Genomic DNA, 23,695 nt, shown 5'->3' with positions numbered 1-23,695 from the left:
ATCAGGCAACTAACATTACAACATTTTTTGTTACTGTCTCCACAACAGATAATTATTAGTTCAATGGTCTCTGCTGGCTCTTGAATGCCCATTCAGATCAGCTCTTAAGCTATAATTGTCTTTTCTTCAGGGTGTTGTCCCCTGGCCAACCCTGTATCACATGAAATACGTTCTGAGGAAACTATTTTGCAAATCGCAATTACGTTACATGCCAACATATAAGCAGTGCTATTACGTTGGTCCTTAACCTAATATAAGCAGTGCTATTACGTTGGTCCTTAACCTAATATAGCCAATCTATTGCAGTGCTATTACGTTTGTCCTGAACATAATACATCCAAAGCAGGTTTCCATAGCAGCTAATGCTGTTCATTTTGTTTAAATTATTTACTCCTTTTTTTCTCATTGGGCTACAAAATATTATCTATGCCAGGGCGAGTCAAATGGCGGCACCCAGATAATTTTTATCTGGCCCTCCAACTGGTTTTTGATGTTTAAAAACCCTCGCAATCTGATATTAAAGTCCCCGCAAAGGTTTAGCGCGTTCAGCGGTGAGTTTAACAACGCACGTGATCATTCAGCGGTGAGTTTAACAACGCACGTGATCATTCAGCGGTGAGTTTAACAACGCAGCGGTGAAATTAACAACACTCAACTGCAGGTAAAACGGCATTCAGAGGTGAGTTTGACCAAAGCAACCCTCAACTGCAGGCAAAACGACATTAAAAGGTGAGTTTAACAACGCTCTCAGACGCTTGCAGTTGCAAGTAATTGGAGTTTTAGCGTTTTCTTGTCATAGTAGGACACTGCTTTAAGAAGCTGGATAACGTATTTTTATCGGAGGTTTGATTAAAAACTGTTGAGTCAGGACAATAAGTTGTTGTGTTTAGAAACTTTAGATTTGTAAGGTGGCCATTTCTTATGACTATAAATAATAGAAGAAATTATAAAAATATATTTTTATAATTTCTTCTATTATTTATTATTTTATTTTTTTTAATGTTATTATTTCGGTCTTATTGCCAGGGAAGCTGGATTGCTTTGCTGTTTATTGATATTTTTTAAATTATATTTTATCAGTAGGAAATCGCGCTGAAGAAGTCTCGTTCCGAACACATCGCGATATTTGGCATCAGTTCACGTGTGTCAGATGTTGGTAAGTAAATACCTAAATACGCTGTCCTAATAATGTGTGATATAATGTCTTTTCTGTTTGTCGATATTAATCTGCCATTATATCTGCCATCTCCACGGAGACTTTGCGTTTCATTGCTTTCTAATTCAAAACAGGGTGATTAACACTGCCTGTCACGTGACGTGCTATAGGCCTAGAGATAATCATATCAGATTAAAAATAGTACAATTAGTTCCAAAGTTGTATTTGTAGTAGAAGCACAGTAAAAACAACACTTACCATGCTTTTACCACAGTAACATTAGTTTTACTGTGATAAGTGTAGTAAAAAGACAGTAATCACAAAACTTGCCATGCTTTTACCACACTATTTGTAGTTTTAATGTGGTACTTATTGTAAATGCACAGTAACCACAACACTTACCATGCTTTTACCACAGTAACCATACTTTTTACTGTGATTGATTTAGTAAAGGACAGTAATCACAAAACTTACCATGCTTTTACCTCAGTATTGATATATAAGTGATATTTGTTGTAAATGCATATTAACCACAACACTTGCCATGCTTGTAAGGCTTTATAATGTAACATCCAATATTTGTAAGGTATATCAGTACTTTTTCCTTTAAATAATCCTATATATTATACATAATGATATTTTCTTTTCTCTTTTTTCAGCTGAAAAGACCAAAAGGGCCTTTCGGACTCAGTCAGCCCATTATTGTTGGAGGAGAAGTAAACGGATTGACAGCTGCAAAGGCAAATATTCGCAATGGTATGTATGTGTTGGTTTTAACCCTAAATCAAACATTTTATCAAGCATTTGTTGTTTCTTAAAACTTTTCTCACAAAACCCATAGCCCAATCAGTACAAATATAGACTGAAAGTCTTAATAATTCACAAGATTTAACAAGTTGTCAAATTCGTATCATACTCGTACATATTTGTATACTCGTACACAATCCTGCAGCTTTTACTCCTAGTGCTGTCATTGGCTACTGCCTCAATTCCTGTACATATTTATCGCGATATTTGTAAATCAGTTGCGCCACTTCTTGGAAAGTTGTTGGATGTCACACACACTGTCAGAAAGTTTATATTAATTGCAAATTGGTCCCCGTCTGTTTATGTTCCAGTGATACATGATGTCTCTCCACAGTGTGAGGAAGGAACATCTGGTGCCCAAAGACGACAGAAAAGTGCGCGAGTCCATTGGTATGTATTGTATTGAAACAAGGCTGTAATATGTTGTACATAATTTTGATGTTGACAATTTTACATTGTACAGGTTATCACTTGGTTTTTGACCAAGTGAAGCTCTTGAAACAATTGACAGAAGAGTATGTTGTCTGGAAAGAAATCAAGCATCACTGGCAAAGGCTCAAAAGAGACCATGCCTTTCTTAAAAATCTTTTAAAATATGTTGCTGTTGATATGGGTAAAACTGTTTTTGTTCAGTACTTAGCTTATATTATGTGCTGCAATATTATATATATATATATATATATATATATATATATAATACTTCAATGTGTATATTATATAATGTACTGACTGCTGCTTTGTAAATTTCTGTAAGGAACAGGCAACTCTGGCTCTTTGCATTCTACTTTTTGAGGTTAGTTAAGAGTTAACCTCCAACCCTAATCAAGCACATCTGAAAATTTTAACCAAAGTCTTCAGGTTTACTTCTAGACAATAGGCAGGAGGGTTTGAGGTCGGAGCTAAATGTGCAGGACAGTGGACGCTGAGGGCCAGAGTAAACCATCACTGCTTTAAATAACGCAGAACATAAGCTGACCCGACTGTCCATTAAACAACTTTATTTGAATGGTTTCTTTTTTTTTTTTTTCTTTCAGACCAGGACTGGAGAACGCCAGACAATGGGATATTGAGACTTCTTTCTTCTGGTTGAGAAAAAGCTACACCACATCAGTGATCACATCTTCTGTTCTTTAACTGAACAAACTATTTAGACAAGGAAGAAGAACACGATAGAGACATACAGGGAAGAGCAAGAAACCAGTTTAGCTGTGATAATGAATCATTATTTTCCAACACAATATCAAATCTGTTTTCTGTAGGTGACTGAATATAATTATCTGGCACTCGTTTTGTGGCTTCAGCAGCTGTGAATGGATTCATATGATGTTAATGTATTTTTGAAGACACATTTTTATTTATCTTGAATCTCATTTGTCTTTATGCTACTTTATCAACTTTATGCTTTGTTCTCCAATAAAGTGTTGTTTAATAAAGTATGGTGACTATTGTGTATTGAAAGTGGTGTTTGGTACAGTAAATCTAAATTTTTATTTGAGAAATTTTAATTTCTTATTTCTTTAAAAATAACTACATATAATTAATAACTTATAAATAATTACATATAATTAATGACCATAATTCTTTTACTTGGGACATAAAAATTTAGATCTGGTTAACCCTTGTATGGTGTTCGGGTCTGTTGGACCCTTTTTCATTTTATCAAAAGAAAAATGATACAATTAATTATTTTTTCAAACTGAGACTCATTGGCCTTGGCTCATTTTCTGTGAGGAATATATCAATATATATATAATATACCCTACACATTTATATTACACACAGGATGGCTAATAAAAGTGTAGAAATTGTAGGTCCTGTGTACCTTTACTCTGTCCTCCTCCTGTCAGGGCCTGCTGTTAGTGTGTATGGTTTGTGAGGACACAAATGTGTATAATGACATGGGTATTACAACGTAAATATGGTTTATGACGACATCTGTGTCCTCATACTAAAACATACTAAATGGTGTTTTTTGAAATTCAAAAAATGCCAAAAGTTTTCTGTGATTGGTAGGTTTAGGGCTAGGGTTAGTGTAGGGGGATAGATTATACAGTTTGTACATTAGAAAAACCATTATACCTATGGAGAGTGACCGTACACCACATATCCAAGTGAGTGTGTGTGTGTGTGTGTGTGTGTGTGTGTGTGTGTGTGTGTGTGTGTGTGTGTGTGTGTGTGTGTGTTGTGGGTGTGTGCATGAGTGTGTGTGTGTGAGCGTGCGTGTGAGAGATTGTGTGTAAGGGTGAAAGAGTGCAAGAGTGAGTTTTGTGTTTCTGCTCCTGCCATTCCCACACGAGGTTGCAATTCTTAAATGTGATCTAATAAAGGTAAAGAGAAAATATTAACCATATATGCAGTTTATATTGCTTGTAATTGGGATGAAGTAAACATCTGTTGAGTATTTTAACATAACATTTTTGATTGTGTTGAATTAAAAAACCCAAAATGCAGCGGGTCCACCAGACCCACGAACACTGGCTGAGTAACAAAAATATGAACACCACACAAGGGTTAATGATATTTGGGACAACAATGCAACAAAAGTTGCACATACATGCATGTATGCCAGTTTGCAGTGAAATAAAAGGAAGCTATGTGAATAACAAGGCTGCAGTGGGCTATCTTGCTATAAATACTTTAAGCTTAATTGAAGATGATCCATGTTGATCATTCTAGTATACTCTATATAGTATACTCTATATATCACTGATGTCAGGAATATAAGCAGCAAGAGGCGGTGAAAAGGAAATGTTGGCACTGTTTTTTTGTTGTTTTACTGAATGGTGCATTATCCTTGTGTAATAGTAACAGTGTGTATAGATCTGTGTAGATTATACTGTTCTTCCACCCCCAGGGCCCCAGCAATGGCCCCCAGAAGAGCAAACAAATGCACATTTCAAATGGCTGTAACTCAAAGTCCGGTTAGTGTATCAAAGAGAAAATTGGCTGGACAACTGCTTATACTATGTTTAATAAATAATGTTGGCCACAGTTTTCAGACATATATGGAAAGCTGGCATAAAGGTTATTTTTATAATGCTCACAGTAAAATATCAAATTTCAGCCTGTCCCTCATATATGTCATAAAGGTTTGCACAATAAACAAATTTAGATATCCAGTTGTCCATTAAATATATTATTTATTTAACATTTATTGTTTTATTACTAAACGTTTTAAACTACATTACCCACATATCTCTGTCATTCTATCAGTGAACAGGAAGCATTGTATTGTAGTTCATTGAAATGTGCAGACATGCTTAGGGTTAGGGTTAGGATCTCGGTAGAGGAGTAATTTCTCACAACATAGAGACACTTTATAGTTAGCTTAATGTATAACTAACGTAATAATAACACCAAAACATACTTTGTAACATGAACCGCCGTTTTATATGGGTTAAACGATTGTCCAATCACAGCGAGTTCTGCGATAAAGTCACAGCCAATACAAACCCAGCTGAACAGATGCGTCACACTTACATGCCCATTTATGGTAAACGATGACAGATCTCTTCTGGTTCCGGCTGCAGGGATAGATACCTTAAATATTTTATATTTAGGCTGTTAAACATGCATTCCTTCTAATTAAATTATAAAACTCATATTTAAAAACAAAAGACTCCTTTGTGTGGTTACCATCCAAAAACGAGTTCACATGATCAATGACACAGATTTGCTTAGACTGATGCATAAATACATTTGAAAGGGAAACTTTTTTCTAAGCAATGTCCTACAGCAGGGTAGTTTTGCAGTATTTTAATTAAAAATAATTACATGTACTAAAGTGCTTCTAACATGTACAGTGTATGTATAGTATATTAAAGGTATATCAGTTATATTCAAATAAATGTAGCAAAAGCACAATGAATGGACACCATTTTGAAAGCTTATTCCAATATTTAATGTCAAACTGTTTAAAGACAAATGTAGTGCCAAAACTACTGCACAACAGTATAAAAATCAGTTAATTAAAAATTTCCAGATACAGGAGCAATCTATTATAGTGACACATACATTAACGTTAAAAAATTGCTATGATGAAGTTATATATTTACAAACCAAGAGATGAGATTCAACTTTGTTATGTGAACATACATTTGTTTCTTCGCTTTAAAGAACAAATAGGCAAAAACATAAGCACAACATTGTACATTCTCAACTTTCATTCTATATCCTTGTGATTATTGGTCACTTTTATTGTAACTATGCAATGAATATGTCCTTTAGCAAAACACCTGATGAGCACCGACACTTTTTTGAAAAAGGCATTAGGCAGACATCAAGTACAGTTTATGAAGCTGAAAAGAGAAAACAAAATGCTTTAACAATATGGAAAAAGATAAATCACTATTTTCAATATTGGTTCTGCATATCAAAGAGATCCTGAGGAGGAGTGGACTCCACATGAAGACTTTCAGAAACTGAGACAGAGCAAAGGGTGCACCTCGCTGGACACATCCTACGCATGCCCAAACAACAACACCCAAACACAGTGATGAAGTGGACACCACCAGGAGGATGCAGGAGACAGGGAAGACCAAGGAAGACACGGAGACAGATGTTCCACGAAGACCTGAAGACTGTCAGTGTCCCATGGGAAGATGTGAAGAACTTGGCCACGGATTGAATACGTTGGAGGACACTTGTTGCCCAATGTGCCCAGCACAGCACTTGATGACGTAGTGAGTTCATCCATAACTGTGGGATATTTTTCTGTGAAGAGTGATGCATAATTAAATGTTAAAAGCATTTTTATGTATTAAGTTCACTAAAATGTGGGCATTTCTATGAATAAAAGTTTGTCTTTAATAGCAAGCAATAATCATGAAAATGATTTACATGCAAACGGGACAGTTATCAGCAGTGTAACTGATCTGATTATGACAAAATAATCGAGTATCTGATGTCATGTGACAAGTCAGATAAGCTTTTCCACTCTTGCAAACAGAGGTAGGTTATGAGGTGTGGAGAGACATCATGTATCACTGGAACATAAACAGACGGGGACCAATTTGCAATTAATATAAACTTTCTGACAGTGTGTGTGACATCCAACAACTTTCCAAGAAATGGCGCAACTGATTTACAAATATCGCGATAAATATGTACAGGAATTGAGGCAGTAGCCAATGACAGCACTAGGAGTAAAAGCTGCAGGATTGTGTACGAGTATACAAATATGTACGAGTACCGTACGAATTTGACAACTTGTTAAATCTTGTGAATTATTAAGACTTTCAGTCTATATTTGTACTGATTAGGCTATGGGTTTTGTGAGAAAAGTTTTAAGAAACAACAAATGCTTGATAAAATGTTTGATTTAGGGTTAAAACCAACACATACATACCATTGCGAATATTTGCCTTTGCAGCTGTCAATCCGTTTACTTCTCCTCCAACAATAATGGGCTGACTGAGTCCGAAAGGCCCTTTTGGTCTTTTCAGCTGAAAAAAGAGAAAAGAAAATATCATTATGTATAATATATAGGATTATTTAAAGGAAAAAGTACAGATATACCTTACAAATATTGGATGTTACATTATAAAGCCTTACAAGCATGGCAAGTGTTGTGGTTAATATGCATTTACAACAAATATCACTTATATATCAATACTGAGGTAAAAGCATGGTAAGTTTTGTGATTACTGTCCTTTACTAAATCAATCACAGTAAAAGTATGGTTACTGTGGTAAAAGCATGGTAAGTGTTGTGGTTACTGTGCATTTACAATAAGTACCACATTAAAACTACAAATAGTGTGGTAAAAGCATGGCAAGTTTTGTGATTACTGTCTTTTTACTACACTTATCACAGTAAAACTAATGTTACTGTGGTAAAAGCATGGTAAGTGTTGTTTTTACTGTGCTTCTACTACAAATACAACTTTGGAACTAATTGTACTATTTTTAATCTGATATGATTATCTCTAGGCCTATAGCACGTCACGTGACAGGCAGTGTTAATCACCCTGTTTTGAATTAGAAAGCAATGAAACGCAAAGTCTCCGTGGAGATGGCAGATATAATAGCAGATTAATATCGACAAACAGAAAAGACATTATATCACACATTATTAGGACAGCGTATTTAGGTATTTACTTACCAACATCTGACACACGTGAACTGATGCCAAATATCGCGATGTGTTCGGAACGAGACTTCTTCAGCGCGATTTCCTACTGATAAAATATAATTTTAAAAATATCAATAAACAGCAAAGCAATCCAGCTTCCCTGGCAAGACCGAAATAATAACATTAAAAAAAACAACATAAAAATACATATGATCTCGTGAATAAATGTTGATTACACAGCTTTTCTTCTCGATGATAGAAGAAATTATAAAAATATAGCTTTCTGCACCAAATGTGCAGAAAGCTATATTTTTATAATTTCTTCTATTATTTATAGTCATAAGAAATGGCCACCTTACAAATCTAAAGTTTCTAAACACAACAACTTATTGTCCTGACTCAACAGTTTTTAATCAAACCTCCGATAAAAATACGTTATCCAGCTTCAAGCAGTGTCCTACTATGACAAGAAAACGCTAAAACTCCAATTACTTGCAACTGCAAGCGTCTGAGAGCGTTGTTAAACTCACCTTTTAATGTCGTTTTGCCTGCAGTTGAGGGTTGCTTTGGTCAAACTCACCTCTGAATGCCGTTTTACCTGCAGTTGAGTGTTGTTAAATTCACCGCTGCGTTGTTAAACTCACCGCTGAATGATCACGTGCGTTGTTAAACTCACCGCTGAACGCGCTAAACCTTTGCGGGGACTTTAATATCAGATTGCGAGGGTTTTTAAACATCAAAAACCAGTTGGAGGGCCAGATAAAAATTATCTGGGTGCCGCCATTTGACTCGCCCTGGCATAGATAATATTTTGTAGCCCAATGAGAAAAAAGGGAGTAAATAATTTAAACAAAATGAACAGCATTAGCTGCTATGGAAACCTGCTTTGGATGTATTTGTTCAGGACAAACGTAATAGCACTGCAATAGATTGGCTATATTAGGTTAAGGACCAACGTAATAGCACTGCTTATATTAGGTTAAGGACCAACGTAATAGCACTGCTTATATGTTGGCATGTAACGTAATTGCGATTTGCAAAATAGTTTCCTCAGAACGTATTTCATGTGATACAGGGTTGCCCCTGGCATAGTTGTAGACGCTTGTCACGATGAAAAACAAGCCATTCAATCAACGCGGTTTTCTTGTGAGTGCATAGAGGGACTCACATTTTCTGGGGCAGACTGAACTTCTCACAGCTCATCTCCCCTCTCAATGATCTGCTGATGCTGGTGGCCTCTCCCAGTCATTCAGCGCCACTCTCATACCCATCTCACATAAAAACACCTCCATCAGGAGATGCCCAGTGTTTGTGGCGTGACTTCCCCTGTCTTAGGTTGCCCTTTTGGCCAAAAAAGGTCTTACCCGTCCCTGGGGTAATCACTTCGTACACACTTGGTTACCGCTCTTTCCCATCACAGAATCTGTGACCGTTTTCTTCAACATAATCTGTTGTTTTCTGGAGCTTAGGAAAAGGTGCATTCAAGAGTCATCAGAGCCATTCGGACTACCTACTAGTGTTAAACATAGTGAGACAGATTAATAACAACAGTATTTAATCACTTAAAATTCATTAATCATCTTAAAGGTAGCAACCTAGCTGCTTAGATTATAGTCAGTGAATTTAGATCACAATCGTACATTCAGTGTACTGTTACTTCTGTAGCCGGAGCCATCGGCCCTGTTTTATGGTGGAAGCTAAAATGAGAGCTAAAAGTCTCTGGTCCTAAAATAAACAAGTCCTAAACAGTATTATTTTAAAGACTTCTTTAAAGTCATTCAGTTTTACTTCTAAAACATTTAGTACAAATTGCCCTTTGAATGGCAACGATTTCCTTTAACATCTCTGTGTCTATGATTTTCAACTGAAACACTGTGCTTTACACAGGCTCAGACAACAGCTTTCAGCTGACATTGAATGAGAGAGAGAGTCTTGAGCAGTGGCGGACTGGCACCAAAAAGAGGCCCTGGCAATTTTAGCAGAGAGGCCACATTTGTCTTCTCAAGTCATCTGCAACCAACACAGAAACATAACATTACACAAACAACACACTCCAATAATAGCTTAACCAAGACATGAAAAATAAATGTTTTACCTTCATGTGGTTACAGTAGCAGGTTGCGCAATAATTTGCTTTTCTCTGCCACTCAGTCAATCACTGCTATGCTCTCATTACCCATCATTCACTTGTCATTATCTATCATCTCATCAGGTCAATGATCGCGAGAAATTCCACTGACTAAAAACATTCAAAATACCTTATAAATAGAGAGATTACATACATTTAGGCTATTTGTCCTTCACAGGAAAAATAGAAATAAAAAGTCATTATTATTATTTAGTTCATAGGGCTATTATTTTTCAGAGATAGGCCGTGGTGTTTGTTTGTTTGCTTTTTTCCTTGTTTTTTTGTGGCCGCCTGCAGCTCCGCTTAATTTATTATTATTTTATTCATATTTACATTTACATTTATGCATTTGGCAGACGCTTTTATCCAAAGCGACTTACATTGCATTCAACGTACACATTTTTACATTTTGTCAGTTCATAAGTCTGTTGATTTGCGACGGCCTATTGTTGCAGACACTCCGCTTTATTTATTTATTTAGCCTTTTTATATGGTTGTGATGAGCGCCGAGCGAGCCGCTGGCTGTGCTGCCGGTTGCGGGCGGACAATCCGCCAAAAGGCGGCCGCATCTCCGCTTTATTTATTTATTTAGCCTTTTTATATGGTTGTGCGCCACAAGTTGTGATGAGCGGCGAGCGAGCCGCTGGTGGTGCTGCCGCTTGCAGCCATTGCGCCAATAGGCGGCCGCTTCCTCGCTTTATTTAGCCTTATTTAGCTTTATTTGTTTGTGATGCGGCCACAACAAGTGATGAGACCAGGCGGCCGCAGTGGCATTTGCCCACATTGCCCAATGGCCAGTCCGTCACTGGTCTTGAGGCATCAGGACTGGTACACTGCATTCTCATAAACTTTTAACTTCAGACTTTATCTACCATCTTTTTAACTGTAGCCCATCTTAAGGCATCTTTTCCATAAATTACATGTATTATAATTTAGACATTACAAATATCCACTCAGAATGAGTCTCTGTTGCACTGAAACTGTGGCAGTTTCAGTCACAGCACATGCCAGATTCAGATAAGCAAACCTGTTTTGGCCAAATCACAATCTTATCTTTTAAAATCAACATTAACAAGCCTTTGTTTAATCAAATGCCTTTTACACATTTTACATTTAGCAACTGTTAATCCTGTGACACTGCTTCTGTTTATTTTATCTTAAAGAAATAATAAGAATTATTCTAGTTCTTAATAACGTTTAAAATTTCATTTCAATTTTAGTTGTCAGGTTTTCAATTGCCATAATTTAATACCTGACTTCAATGTTTTCTCTAGGAGTTTATCAATCTGCTTCTATGATTCAACTTTTGAGGCTGCGCTCCCTGCTTGTGATACATTTTTTTTGATTATCATTATAAATCATTCATTAGATTTGTCTCTCCATACCATCTAAAACCTTATCAAAGCGTTTCATTCAAAACACAATCATCCTTTTAGTGACCGGTACTTTTAAAATATTTTGCAACTCATTTAGTCTTATCCGTAATTTTATGTCAACCGGTACTTTTTATAGTTCTTTCCTTTCAAAAGGAATTCCTTACACTTAAATCTTTCAATCTTCTTACAACTTTCAAAAGTTCCAACTATCAACTTTATTTCTCCCTCATTTACTTTTACAGTCATACAGTGCGCATACAGTCACTGAATGACCCAGCTGACCGCAATAAAACACTCTCTGTTATTCTGCCTTTTATCTTTCTAACAGCTTCACCCTATTTTGCACTTCTGAAACATTGTGTTGTATTCAGGAAATGCAAACAGAGCCATTGATAAGCAGTTCTCTGTCTTTTCTTTTACAGTCCCAGTTGCAAATTCAATTTCAATAGCTGAAACAATCTTCATCATATTAACATTGATCTACTTCTAACCCATATTAACACAGACTTTTCTCTAAATTTGTGTCATTTTGGCACTTTCTTTGTTTGGAGCCAGTCAAGTTATTGTTTATCTTTCCAATCACAATCAAACTTTTACAAAACATCATCTGCAAATCTCTGCAGCTGCTTACAGCATTTGCTCTCTTTTATCTCACTATTTATCAGGACTGTTCAGTTACCACCCTAGACTGAATGTCTGGCCTATCCTAATTCAGTCAGCATAACAGTCTATTGCATTGCAAATTGCATAGACGAATCATTCGTGTGCTAATCCCATCAGTCTGAGTGATACTGGGACTCGAAGAGCCATTAAAGACAAAAGGTGCGTCTTGGGGCTACTGGCTCGAGCCATTAACGACAATAGGGTGAATTATAATAGAGAAAACAGCCTGGCAGAAACTGTTGATACCATTATCCTAACCTAACCTTAAAATGCTAACTTCAATGTACTCAACTTTTACTGTTATACTGTATGTTGCAAACTAAATTAAACATTTAATAAATTTGTAATCCAACAATACAGTATTAAAACTTCAACGTGTCATTAATTTCATCAGCACTGGTTTTAAAAGCTTATTCTTCTATCAAATGGTTAGTTTGCAGATTCAACTTAAATCACAAGATTGTATTACAATTATTCAGTCCCACTTATTCTACTGTTTCACAGAAACCACAAGATTCCCTAAATCTTCTCAGTCTCTAAATTACACAGACAGCTATCTTAGCCGCTTGCACCTTCAACTCTTGTTACAAAAATATGGCAATCTATTCTTCAATACTCTTGTTTTCATAACATTAATACAATAAAGCATTCACATCGTCATTTCAATCATTATTTTATCTCTAAAATATAGAATTTTTCCCGTTTTGCTTACATTTGCGTACATGATTCCTTATCTTTATATCATGTTAATCCCTGTTAATCATACTCGATGCCTTATTTTTATCTAAAACTCATTTCATACCATTTCAACTTAATTTGAATTATATATTTCCCTACATGCCACTTCCTTCTGTATCTGTTCAATCCAACAATTCACTGTTTCCATCAGGAAAAACATTCTATCTTTCTACTATCTTTCCCTAAATGCTAATCCTTTCTGCATTTATTTTCATTTTCTTCTATCTTCTTCTTCAGTTCAATAAACTACTGTCTGTTCACAGTTTTACACTCATGAACAAAACTACAACAACCCTTTGTTTAACAATTATCCGTTTCCCAATTTCTTGCATGCATTTCTCATTTAATTTTTTTCCCATTTTACAGAAAAACTGGTGTAGCCTATAAAATTTTGTTCAAGCTTGGTTTGAGATGACCCCATATTGGCTGATTTCTATCTCTCCTGGATTTTCCTTTGACGCGCGTCTAATAATCTGTTAAACGTCTTCAACAAATCCGATTTTGTCACCTCAAATCGGCAAGGTCTAGCAAATATGCTTCCTTTAATTACGGTCTACTCAAAATCTTTCCGTGAGCACTTTCTAGCGCTCGATTAATTCTGGTTCACCTAATTAATCAGGTGTGACTCTTCCGTCCACTTTTACAAGACTTCCTCAGGTTACAGAGATTTTGAGTAAACCTAATTAATCAGGTGTGGCTCTTCCGTCCGTGTGGCTCTTCCGTCCACGTTTACGAGCTAGTTTTCGGCATAAAATTTGACTTGACTTTTGTGTTTGTGTATGCAAGAAGCTGCTTTGATACAATCTGTATTGTGAAAAGCGCTATACAAATATACTTGACTTGACTTGATTTGACAATCTCCCCCTCGAAAACCTTCTCTGCCCGTACCAAAGAGATAGTTCCAGCCACTATGGTTCACCCACAGTTATATCAAATTACACCACACAAATTAAAATAATTTTACTGTCTCTTACCCGAGATGCTTTTACTGCCACCGAGTTCTTTCTGATTCCAGTGGGTTCCTCCTGGCCCTGATAGCAGTTTTGGCTCTTCTCTCTCAATTCGGCGAGGTAAGACTAAAGCCTTTTGTGCTTTAGGGTGATCAGTCCGTCAATACGCTTTCTCAGGGCCAGAAGAAACCTCATGGATCGCACTTCTGACACCAATTTGTTGAGGCAAAAACAAATAACTAACAAAACAGCATCAGGCATAAGAGACATCAGGATTCAAATTGTCCTTAAAATATATTTATTCTTGCAAGAATGTTCCCAGTCCATCCACAGTCCAGCTGCAGGCGGAGTGAGACCCAGAGCAGAGGTTGACCAGCTACTTTATAGTGTTCTATTCAAAGGCTATCTCTTACAGCCCCCACTAAACAAAATAACAAAAGGGACCCCCCCCTTGAACCCTCCCCAGCCCGGGGGTCTTCTCACCTCTGAAGTCTCACACACACCTTCCAGCTGTATCAGCCTCATAAAAGAAACTCAAAATACATCCAAAGAACGCATGGCATTCATTTGCTAAATCATTGAAAATAAAATACAAAGAAAAGATAATTTTTTTCCACAACAGTATCTATCTATATATTTCTCCCCAACCCTTAGAAACTGCTGGCGATAGATGAGCTCTTCTTGTTCCTGACATACCTGTCCACTGGCTGCACACAGAGGGAACTGGCTCATCGCTTCAAAATACATAGGACAACAGTAAGTCGCATCATCGTCACCTGGGCCAACTTCCTCTACACTCTGCTGGGCTCAGTCTGTTTTTGGATGTCTCCTGCAGCTGTTAAGGACAATCTTCCACCAGAGTTCAATGCATACAGTGACACACAAGTCATCCTTGACTGCACTGAACTATGGTGCCAGACACCATCTTCCCTGGTTCCACAAAGTGAAGTGTTTTCACACTATAAATCACATTGCACTTTGAAAAAGCCATGGTTGGTATGTCCCCTCATGGAGCTCTGACATTCATCTCGCCCCTCTTCGAGGGCTCCATGAGCGACAAGGAAATATTCCGTCAGTCTGGGATCAAAAACCTCCTTACCCCTGACACAGCAATTATGGTAAACAAAGGGTTCTTGGTGGACGACCTGGCCCCTGGGACTCTTTACCGCCCAGCCTTTGTCATCCAGAGGGCCCAAATGGCAGAGGCAGATGTGTAGAGAGGCTAATCAGAAGAGTGAAGGAAAACAAACTGTTTGAAACCACAATCCCGCTTGCCATATCAGGGAGTATTAATCAAATTTTTACAGTCGCCTGTCTACTCTCTAATTTCCAAAATGGCCCTCTGGTCAAGACCTGAGCAAATGAGGTTTGAAATGTTGACCTTGTGTTGAATGGTGTGTGCGTGTGTGTGCATGTGTATTCTTAAAATAAATATGTTATTTATTTATATAAATGTTATTTATTACACTAGGTGTAATAAATGGTGTATGGACTCCACTTTTATGTGCTGTTTGTCTAAACCAACATTGTAAAAAGTAAATCAGCCAAATTTGCATGTTTGTTAAGTTTGCATTGTTTATTAAGTTGATCAGTTACATGCATTTTCGCATATAAACATTGAAATAAAATTGGTCAACTTTGTCTCTGATGACCTTGAACACATCTACGTCTCTGTATATTCTGTCAATCAATGTGTCTTCCTCCGCCGACACAACAAAATCACACCACATCATGCCACTTACCAACAGCTGCCCCTGAATTTGGTAGTAGTACGCATGTGATGTCTTCAGCTCCATTTTGCCTAAGGTCATTTTAACATAGGAACAGTCAATGTAGTTTTTAACACCTGGGCACTTAATTTGTAGAAGACCAAAAGGAGAGGGTTCTGTCGGGTCAAAAACTAGTCCATCCGGAGATGCTCCCAGCCAAGGCGTGTCTGGGTGGATTATAAATCCACACGAATAGTGGTTGACCCTCTTTATTTGAGTGTACTCCCATATGGCATCAGCCTCCAACTCCAGTCCTCTTCTCATGGCCTTTGTCTGATATGTTCCCTTCAGGATCCTATCAGCCAGACTGTCCTCACATTTGTTGCTGACAAAGCAGATCTCCCTGAAACGGGAGGCAGTGAGTCTTGGTCTCCGCAACTGGTGCCATTCCTCGCAGGAGCTTTGGCTTCTTGTGGCACTTTCCAGTTTATTTGCCATGTCCCAAGTCGCCTGTAGGCTCTGTAAGTGCCTGCGCTCTGCCTCAGTGGTGTTAGACATGTAGATTGAGGGCTGTAAATGGTAACCTTGCAAGGGTAGGGATGGACGAGGTGGGGCAACGTGGAAGGATAGATCTCTATGTGCTGCTGCTGGCTGTTGGTAGGCAATCGGGCTTCCGGCTTGCACCATCTCAAGGGCAGAGTTGACCAATGGAACCTCACAGCTGATGTTCATGCTACACACCATTGGCGACTCCGCTCTGGAGAAGTCGGCATATGTCTCAGTCACCTTGGGATGGAGTAGTGTATAGTTTAGCAATACAACTCAACATCAACTAAGCACAATTTTAGTTCTATGCACACAGTATCTGGCACATTTTGTACAGCTCCACACAACATTACAAATGGTAAGACTGGTTAAATAAGAGGGTAAACTCACCCGAAGGATGGAAAGATCAGGTAGATCCCCACTAACCCTTTGTAAAGCGTGCTCCTGCGAAGTGAAGTGTAAAACATGTATAAGTGGAAATGCTCGATGGCTTATAGACCTGAAATCAAAATACCCATGTATTGTTACAAAATTGCTTTTACCTTATACCCTCTGTTGTTGCTTTAGGACGGCTCTTCGGTTTAGCAGACAGCACAGCCATTTTGTCTACTGGGCGTGGTTTTATACCCTGTAGTGTTTGCAGGACATACTTTAAGCACATCTCCAGTAAAACAACATAACAACTACAAAACAGTAATTAGTTATATGTTTTTGGTTGACTTACCAAAGTCCTAGGTTTGTGCCACTGCTGTTCTCCCTCAGTACAGCTTAGCACAGGGGGGACTACAGGCACCTTCAGCTGCGAGTAGTGGGCTGACTGGTACAAAAGAGCAACACAGTGGTTGCACAGCGCAGCTCCAGCAATGCAAGAACATTTATGGTGAATCAGCTGCACAGGCTTGCTGTCTTTAAGCACCACCTGCAATGTCAGAATGTCACAGTAAGTCACAATTTATCATAGCCTGGTCAGTCATTTTTTTAGGATACTCATTGCTTACAGATTCTTTTGTTGACTCCTGATGTTGAATCCTCTGTCTAACATTTTGAAGTTAGGAGATAAGACAATATTCTAAGCTATGTGTTGGATTAATGTGCTGAATATTATGCCATATCATTTTCCACTTGTATTACAGTAGTAGTACCTTTCACTCCAGACTGTAGCTTAATTGAAGGATCAAAACAATGAGCAAGAAAACCTTCACCCAGTGGGGACCAGCTAGGTAAACTTACCTTTTAACCTGCTTGCTCTTACATTAGTCACTATTTTCTAGTCACCATCGTCAATTCACTAAACTTTACTCTAGCTGATTCCCCACCTGCTAACATAATAACTAATGCAAGCAAAAACCCAGTGGGGACAAGCAATGCACAGTAAACCTGTAACAGCTAGCTGCTAAGGTACAGTAAACATGTAGCACTACAGTAAACATTGCTAATCCCCAGGAACATCAAAAACGCTGGGTTATTTGGCTGATAAGCAAATCTTCTTACATTATCTTACATTATCTTATCTTCTTACATTATCTTACATTATCTTATCTTATCTTATCTTATCTTATCTTATCTTATCTTATCTTTTCTTATCTTATCCATAACTAGCATCACCATACACTCAAGCTGTGAGGTTCCTCTTTTTTCGTCAGCGACCTGTAGCACATTGCCCTGATGACCACCTCTCCTGAATCCTGATCTTTTATGGAAACTGACGGAAGGAGGAGTATATCATTTGTGTTGAAAAACAACATTAGTATTTGATAACAAGCAAACATTTATATTCATTTATATTAAACATTTATATACATTTATAGTCACAAACACTAGCTGGTACTTTTACTAGGTAGCGTTAGGCAAGCACTAACGTTAGAAGTTATCAGATACTTACCCTCATAGTTGTGAATGTACAGAGAAATGTACATTTTAAATCCCTTGTCCCTCTTACTTGTCGGGGTGCGGGACAGGACGCCGACGATCCTGTGGATGTCGTTGACGCTCACTGCCGGTAAATCCGAAAGACACCGGGAAAAGGAAAAGGAAGAACTGCTAGCGGCGGCTGCCATTTCTGTGGTAAAATTCTAGTAGTGAAATCGACAGGCTCATAACCGGAAATTGATATGCCAACTCTGAATGAAATCGAACGTTCGCTCCGCCCATTGTGCACAGAGGCTATAGCATTCTCTGTCAGCAATGAAGGATTTACATGTGATCAGGGCTTGACATTAACACCCGCCAACCCGCCAAATGCGGGTGGATTTTGCTCGTGGCGGGTAACATAGTCACTCCAACTAGCCACTTTGGCGGGTTGAATAATTGTAGTCTTTTCAAAAGGCATCTGAAATAAGTGTGACACTACGACACTACAACTCCCATGAGTATTAGGGCTGTCAACGAATATTCTAAATTTGAATATATATTCGAATAGTTTTAAAAAACAGAATTTCGAAGGTGAAAATTAATATTCGAATGTGGAAAAACGCCAGCGGTAGGCGCGGCTGTCTGCTTTGCGAGTGGGCGCGCTGCCTGAGGGGTCAGGGACAGGTAACAGGAAGAAGCGTTAACGTTAAACAGAAACATTACTAAAGTGTAGGCTACTGTACTGACTGAATAGATATTGCATGAATAAGGTAGGTTAGATACAGCAGTTTCATGCACTGCAGGCTTCCACTGGTTTGATTATTTACCGTTTCATGTCAAGGAAAAGTTCCATGTTTACCACAGCACAGCTCGCTCGGAGCGTTCAATGTTGGTTCTATATACTGTAAAACTTCAATTAATGTTAATAATATTTGTTTCAATCACTGAATGAAGCCTGCTATTGCTTGCACAAAACTCTTGATCAGCACTCAACATTTGCTTGTTGTTGTTCATTTAAACCGTTATGCACAGAGAGCGTGACGCCTCATTCACGCCGCAAGACCTCCAGACGCGCGTAAACGCATCTTTACATTGACTTAACATTGAAATCACTCGCGCCAGACGCTCTATTCGCGTTTGGTGTGAACGCAGCATGAGGGTGAGGGCGAGAGAGAGAAAGAGTGCCTGCGAGTGCGAGAGCGAGCGAGCGAGAGTGAGGTCTGCGGTCTTGGCCATTAGTTGATTTACTTGTTTTTGTGTAGGTAATACGTTGTCAAATATGTTTAAACTTAAATAAACTACCTATACAAGTAGTTATGTCTCTTTGTATTAATTTGACCTGTTATTGACGTAATGCGCGTCATTGATAAAATGCGCAACCAAATGTTCGAATAGTTCGAATATAGGCTGTGTTTTCTTTTAGAGGGAATATTCGAATGTCATTTTTGAGCAATTTTGACAGCCCTAATGAGTATTACATGCACACAGTGTTGCCTTGCACTTGCGCGCTAGTGACCGACAACACAGAAACGAAGAGACAGCTAGCTGCCCTGCCGGAGTTACGTCGTATGCCGGTGGAGCTATGTGGCGACATATAATACATACTACATGGTTTTATTAAAAAAAAAAGGAGCTTTACACACAACCTTATCAGAGCTAATGATAATGACCTGTATTGTTATACATTTATATAGTCTTGATTTGGGTGTGTACAGTGGTTTTACATTTAAAAGGGTTGTAAATCTAGTTCAAGTAAATTTTAGCACGCCATAGTCAACTTTTATCAGGTAATTTCACAACAACAAAAATGTGGCTAGTAAAAATGCTGTGTGGCTAGTAACTTTGGAAAACCACTAGCCACATTGGCTAGTGAGCAAAAAAGTTAATGTCAAGCCCTGCATGTGATAAATGCATGGAGACAGTCAGGCTGACGGAGAAGATTTCAGAACTAGAGACACGCATCCAAACTTTAATCGAGGTTAGTAAGAGTGCAAGGGCTTTAGATACTGCTTTGTATGCGACTAGCTTAGTGAACTCTACATTGTTGGAACTCTACGGTTCCGACTGTAGAGCCCGTGCAGCAGGGCAGCAGGGCAACTGGGTGATCGTGAGACGCTGTAGTGGCGGGACAAAACACTGCTCTTCCATTCCGATTACCATAACAAATAGATTCTCCCCACTCAGTGAAACACCCACTGAGAATCCTGTTGAATGTGCCCTAGTTATTGGAGATTCTATTACACGGAACATGAAAATAGAGACACCAGCCACCATAGTCACATGTTTGCCAGGAGCCAGAGTGCCTGACATCAAAGCAAAGCAAGTGCTGGCTAATGCTAATCGTAAATTCTCTAAGATTATTATTCACGTCAGCACTAATGATGTTCAACTTCATCAGTTGGAGATCACCAAAATTAACGTTAAAGAGGTGTGTGAACTCGCAAGTACGATGTCAGGCACAGTAATTTGCTCTGGCCCCATTCCTGTTCGCAGGAGTGATGAGATACTTAGTAGACTACGCTCACTCAATGGCTGTCTGTCTAAGTGGTGTCCGCAAAATAATATAGAATTCATAGACAATTGGAAAAGTTTTTGGGGGCAGACCTGACCTGTTGAAAAGAGATGGTATTCATCCTTCCTGGGATGGTGCTGCTCTTCTCTCTAGTAATATGGCACATAGTCTTAGAGCTCAAACATGAATTGGGGCTCAGGTCAGGAAGCAGACAGACTGGCTAAACCGACCATCTGCTAGCTGTCTCACATCACTGAGTTCAGATAAATAACATCACATAGAGCCTCTTTCACCTAGATATAATCATATAGAGACTGTGTCTGTTCCCCAAATTAAGAAATACAAAAAACTCCTAAACCCATTTAAGGGTGAAAATTGAATTGATGTTCAACAAATAAAAAACGTCTCAGGTTACAACTGTAACCCTCGTTCCCTGAGAAGGGAACAAGACGCTGTGTTGAGAATCGACACACTGGGGAACGCCTTCAGCATGACGCGTCTGAAGCCTGTATGGAACTAGTCCAATCTCGATTGGTGTTACGTCATTACGTCACTCGTCCCAAGGGAGCTGGATGCGTGAGGAAAAACCAGACAGACAGTGAGTATTCTCATGAGAGGCGAACAGATCCACTTACACCTGACCGAACTACCTCCATATCAGCTCCACCGTCTCGGGGTGGAGTCTCCATTCCCCGGGCCTCAGCCCCTGCCTCGACAGGATGTCTGCTCCCACATTTTTATCCCCGGGAATAAACATTGCTCTGATTGAGAGTAGTTTGCCACAGAAGAACCTGATGTGCCAGTCTGCATAGAGGGCCCGATCTCAGGCCCCCCTGTCGATTTATATATGAGACCACCGACGTATTGTCTGTTCACACTAGTACATGATGGCCTCTGAGGTCCAGGAGGAAATGTCTGAGAGCCAGAAATACTGCCAACATCTACAGGCAATTGATGTCCCACGAAAGATGCTGGTCCTTCCAAAGACCCCTAGTATAGCGGCCCTCCATGACCGCTCCCCAGCCTGTGAGGGACGCATCCGTGGTCACTATTTTTCTCTGACACGGTGCTCCCAGCACAGGGCCCTGGGACAGGAACCATGGTTTCTTCCACATGACCAAAGAACGAAAGCATCTGCGCATTACTTTGATCGTGCAAAATGGGTTCCCCCTCGGGGAAAACCCTCTGGTCCAGAGCCACCACTGCAGGGCCCTCATATACAGCAGGCCAAAAGGTATCACGTTGGACACTGCTAGCAGAAGACCCAGAACCCTTTGAAGATGTTTGACAGTGATGGGCTGGCCTAGCTTGATACTCGTGACTGTGGTCAAGATGGTGTTTATACGAGCAGGAGACAGCTGTGCCCGCATCGTAACTGAATCCCATACTACCCCCAGGAATACCGTTCTCTGTAGAGGAATTAGTGAACTCTTCTTGACATTAAGTCTCAACCCCAAGCACCTCAGATGGTTCAGAACAACATCTCGATGTTGAACCGCCATCTCCTCTGACTGTGCCAGAATGAGCCAGTCATCAATATAGTTGAGAATGCGAATGCCCTGAAGTCTCAGTGGAGCTAGAGTGGATCCATGCATTTCGTGAAGGTGCGAGGTGACAGTGCTAGGCCGAATGGAAGAACTCTGTATTGATACGCTTTTCCCCCAAAAGCGAACCTCAGAAACTTCCTGTGCTGGGGAAGGATGGATATGTGGAAGTACGCATCCTTTAGATCTATTGTGACAAACCAGTCCTCGGACCTGATCTGACTCACGATAATAGGTATGGTTAACATTTTGAACCTGAATCTCATCAGAGACCGGTTCAATACACTGAGATCTATTATAGGACGTAACCCCCCATCCTTTTTGGGAACTATGAAGTACCGGCTGTAGAACCCGGCTTCCCTGCTCTATGGCTTCCTTTGCTAAGAGGAACTTCTTGTTCCATGACCCGACCCTGCTCGGGGCTGACAAGTGTGTGCACAAACCCGCTGAATTTCGGTGGACGATACTCAAACTGAATTCTGTACCCCTTTTCCACTGTGCGCAGGACCCACTGAGATATATTTCGAAGACCCTTCCAGGTGTCTAGATATTCTACTAGGGGTACCAGTCTCTCAAGACTGACCTCGGATGTTATATTTTGGATTTCGGTGACCTGAAGCAGTTGACTGGCAGGAACTGACCGATTTAATTTTTCTATAGGCCTCGTGAGAGGAAACAAACTCGACAGGGCCGCAATATTTTCGGGCGGACACTGCGATTTACGTTTGCTGGAAACCGATCTCGAAGCGCACTTGACAGTGGGAAGCAAACATCGATTTCCTGAGGGCTCCGCGAAGGAGCGAGCTGTTGATGCTCGATCGCGGGGGGGACCGCCCTCAGAGGCTTGCGCATCGCGTCAGGACCTTAGTCGCGTTAGTCTTCCTCGCCTGAATGACAGTCCTCAGATCTGTCTTCGGCCTGGAGGACTTTGGCTGAGGGTGTTTTGTGGGGAAACTGAAACAAAACTCAGCGAATACTTGTCACACATTTATGAGCCATATATCTTTATAAACATTTAAGTGTGCACTTTTAAATTATCGGATTCAAAATGAAAACAAATATTCTCTGTTTAAGTAATCTGTATAAAACCAACAAGATGTCCAGTTTCTCAAACGCTTGCTCATTAGTTTTAATGTGACCACGCCCATGCGCGCAAAAGAGATTGACATGCAAATCTCCATGTTAAGGAATGCGAACGCCCTCATTACCTCAAAAACAAAGCACCAAACTTCATCAGGGGCCCGTTCTTCGTATGTTGCTTAAAACATCCAAGATCAAATTACACATCCAAGATGATATCATCGTGCTAATCATGATCTGGCTAATTAGGTTCTTCGAACACGCTTGCCGGATAAGATTAGTATAGCTGGATTGAGTTATCTGAGATAATTGCACGTTCATGCGCTGGTTTAAAAGGGGATATATATATCGATAGTAGAAACATTGATCAGCAACGCTGCTATTGGCTGCACAGCGTGGCCAAAGAGCGGGCTCAGTTTTTCTTCTCAGCAGAGCAATAACTAATAGTCGAAGTTTATTCCGAATTTTGTTTAATCAAAACACCAGGGAACACCTCAAAGTCTGCAAAAGCCAGGAGAGAGGGCTGGCAAAAAGTAGCAGACAATTTAAATCCGTTAGAAGTG

General features: G+C 39.4%; 1 protein-coding gene and 3 long non-coding RNA genes across 4 annotated transcripts; 1 reads left to right on the top strand and 3 right to left on the bottom strand.

Moving 5' to 3' along the window:
- The first annotated feature begins 2,298 nt into the window (after positions 1-2,298).
- LOC311070179 lies at positions 2,299-3,397 on the top strand. The gene is made up of 2 exons (XR_014603629.1): positions 2,299-2,353; positions 2,998-3,397. It is a non-coding gene; the product is annotated as an uncharacterized lncRNA (long non-coding RNA).
- A 2,443-nt stretch (positions 3,398-5,840) lies between these two features.
- On the bottom strand, positions 5,841-8,201 carry LOC311070082. Its single transcript, XR_014603616.1, has 3 exons — positions 8,066-8,201; positions 7,311-7,407; positions 5,841-6,676 (listed from the first exon to the last, which is right to left on the bottom strand). It is a non-coding gene; the product is annotated as an uncharacterized lncRNA (long non-coding RNA).
- A 2,204-nt stretch (positions 8,202-10,405) lies between these two features.
- On the bottom strand, positions 10,406-10,870 carry LOC311070025. The gene is made up of 2 exons (XR_014603604.1): positions 10,757-10,870; positions 10,406-10,645 (listed from the first exon to the last, which is right to left on the bottom strand). It is a non-coding gene; the product is annotated as an uncharacterized lncRNA (long non-coding RNA).
- Positions 10,871-15,482: 4,612 nt separating this feature from the next.
- LOC311069996 (uncharacterized protein) lies at positions 15,483-22,210 on the bottom strand (the record flags this gene model as incomplete). Its single annotated transcript, XM_084093628.1, has 4 exons — positions 16,870-22,210; positions 16,688-16,773; positions 16,536-16,589; positions 15,483-16,385 (listed from the first exon to the last, which is right to left on the bottom strand). The coding sequence occupies exon 4, from the start codon at positions 16,341-16,343 to the stop codon at positions 15,483-15,485; it is 861 nt and encodes a 286-aa protein (XP_083949754.1). The 5' UTR covers positions 16,344-16,385; positions 16,536-16,589; positions 16,688-16,773; positions 16,870-22,210.
- Between the last annotated feature and the right edge of the window lie 1,485 nt (positions 22,211-23,695).

Source organism: Abramis brama, assembly GCF_963993115.1.
Source record: "Abramis brama genome assembly, chromosome: 19".
Classification (NCBI taxonomy): domain Eukaryota; kingdom Metazoa; phylum Chordata; class Actinopteri; order Cypriniformes; family Leuciscidae; genus Abramis; species Abramis brama.
Note: the sequence above shows the minus strand (reverse complement) of the source record. Positions and strands in the feature narration are given on the sequence as shown.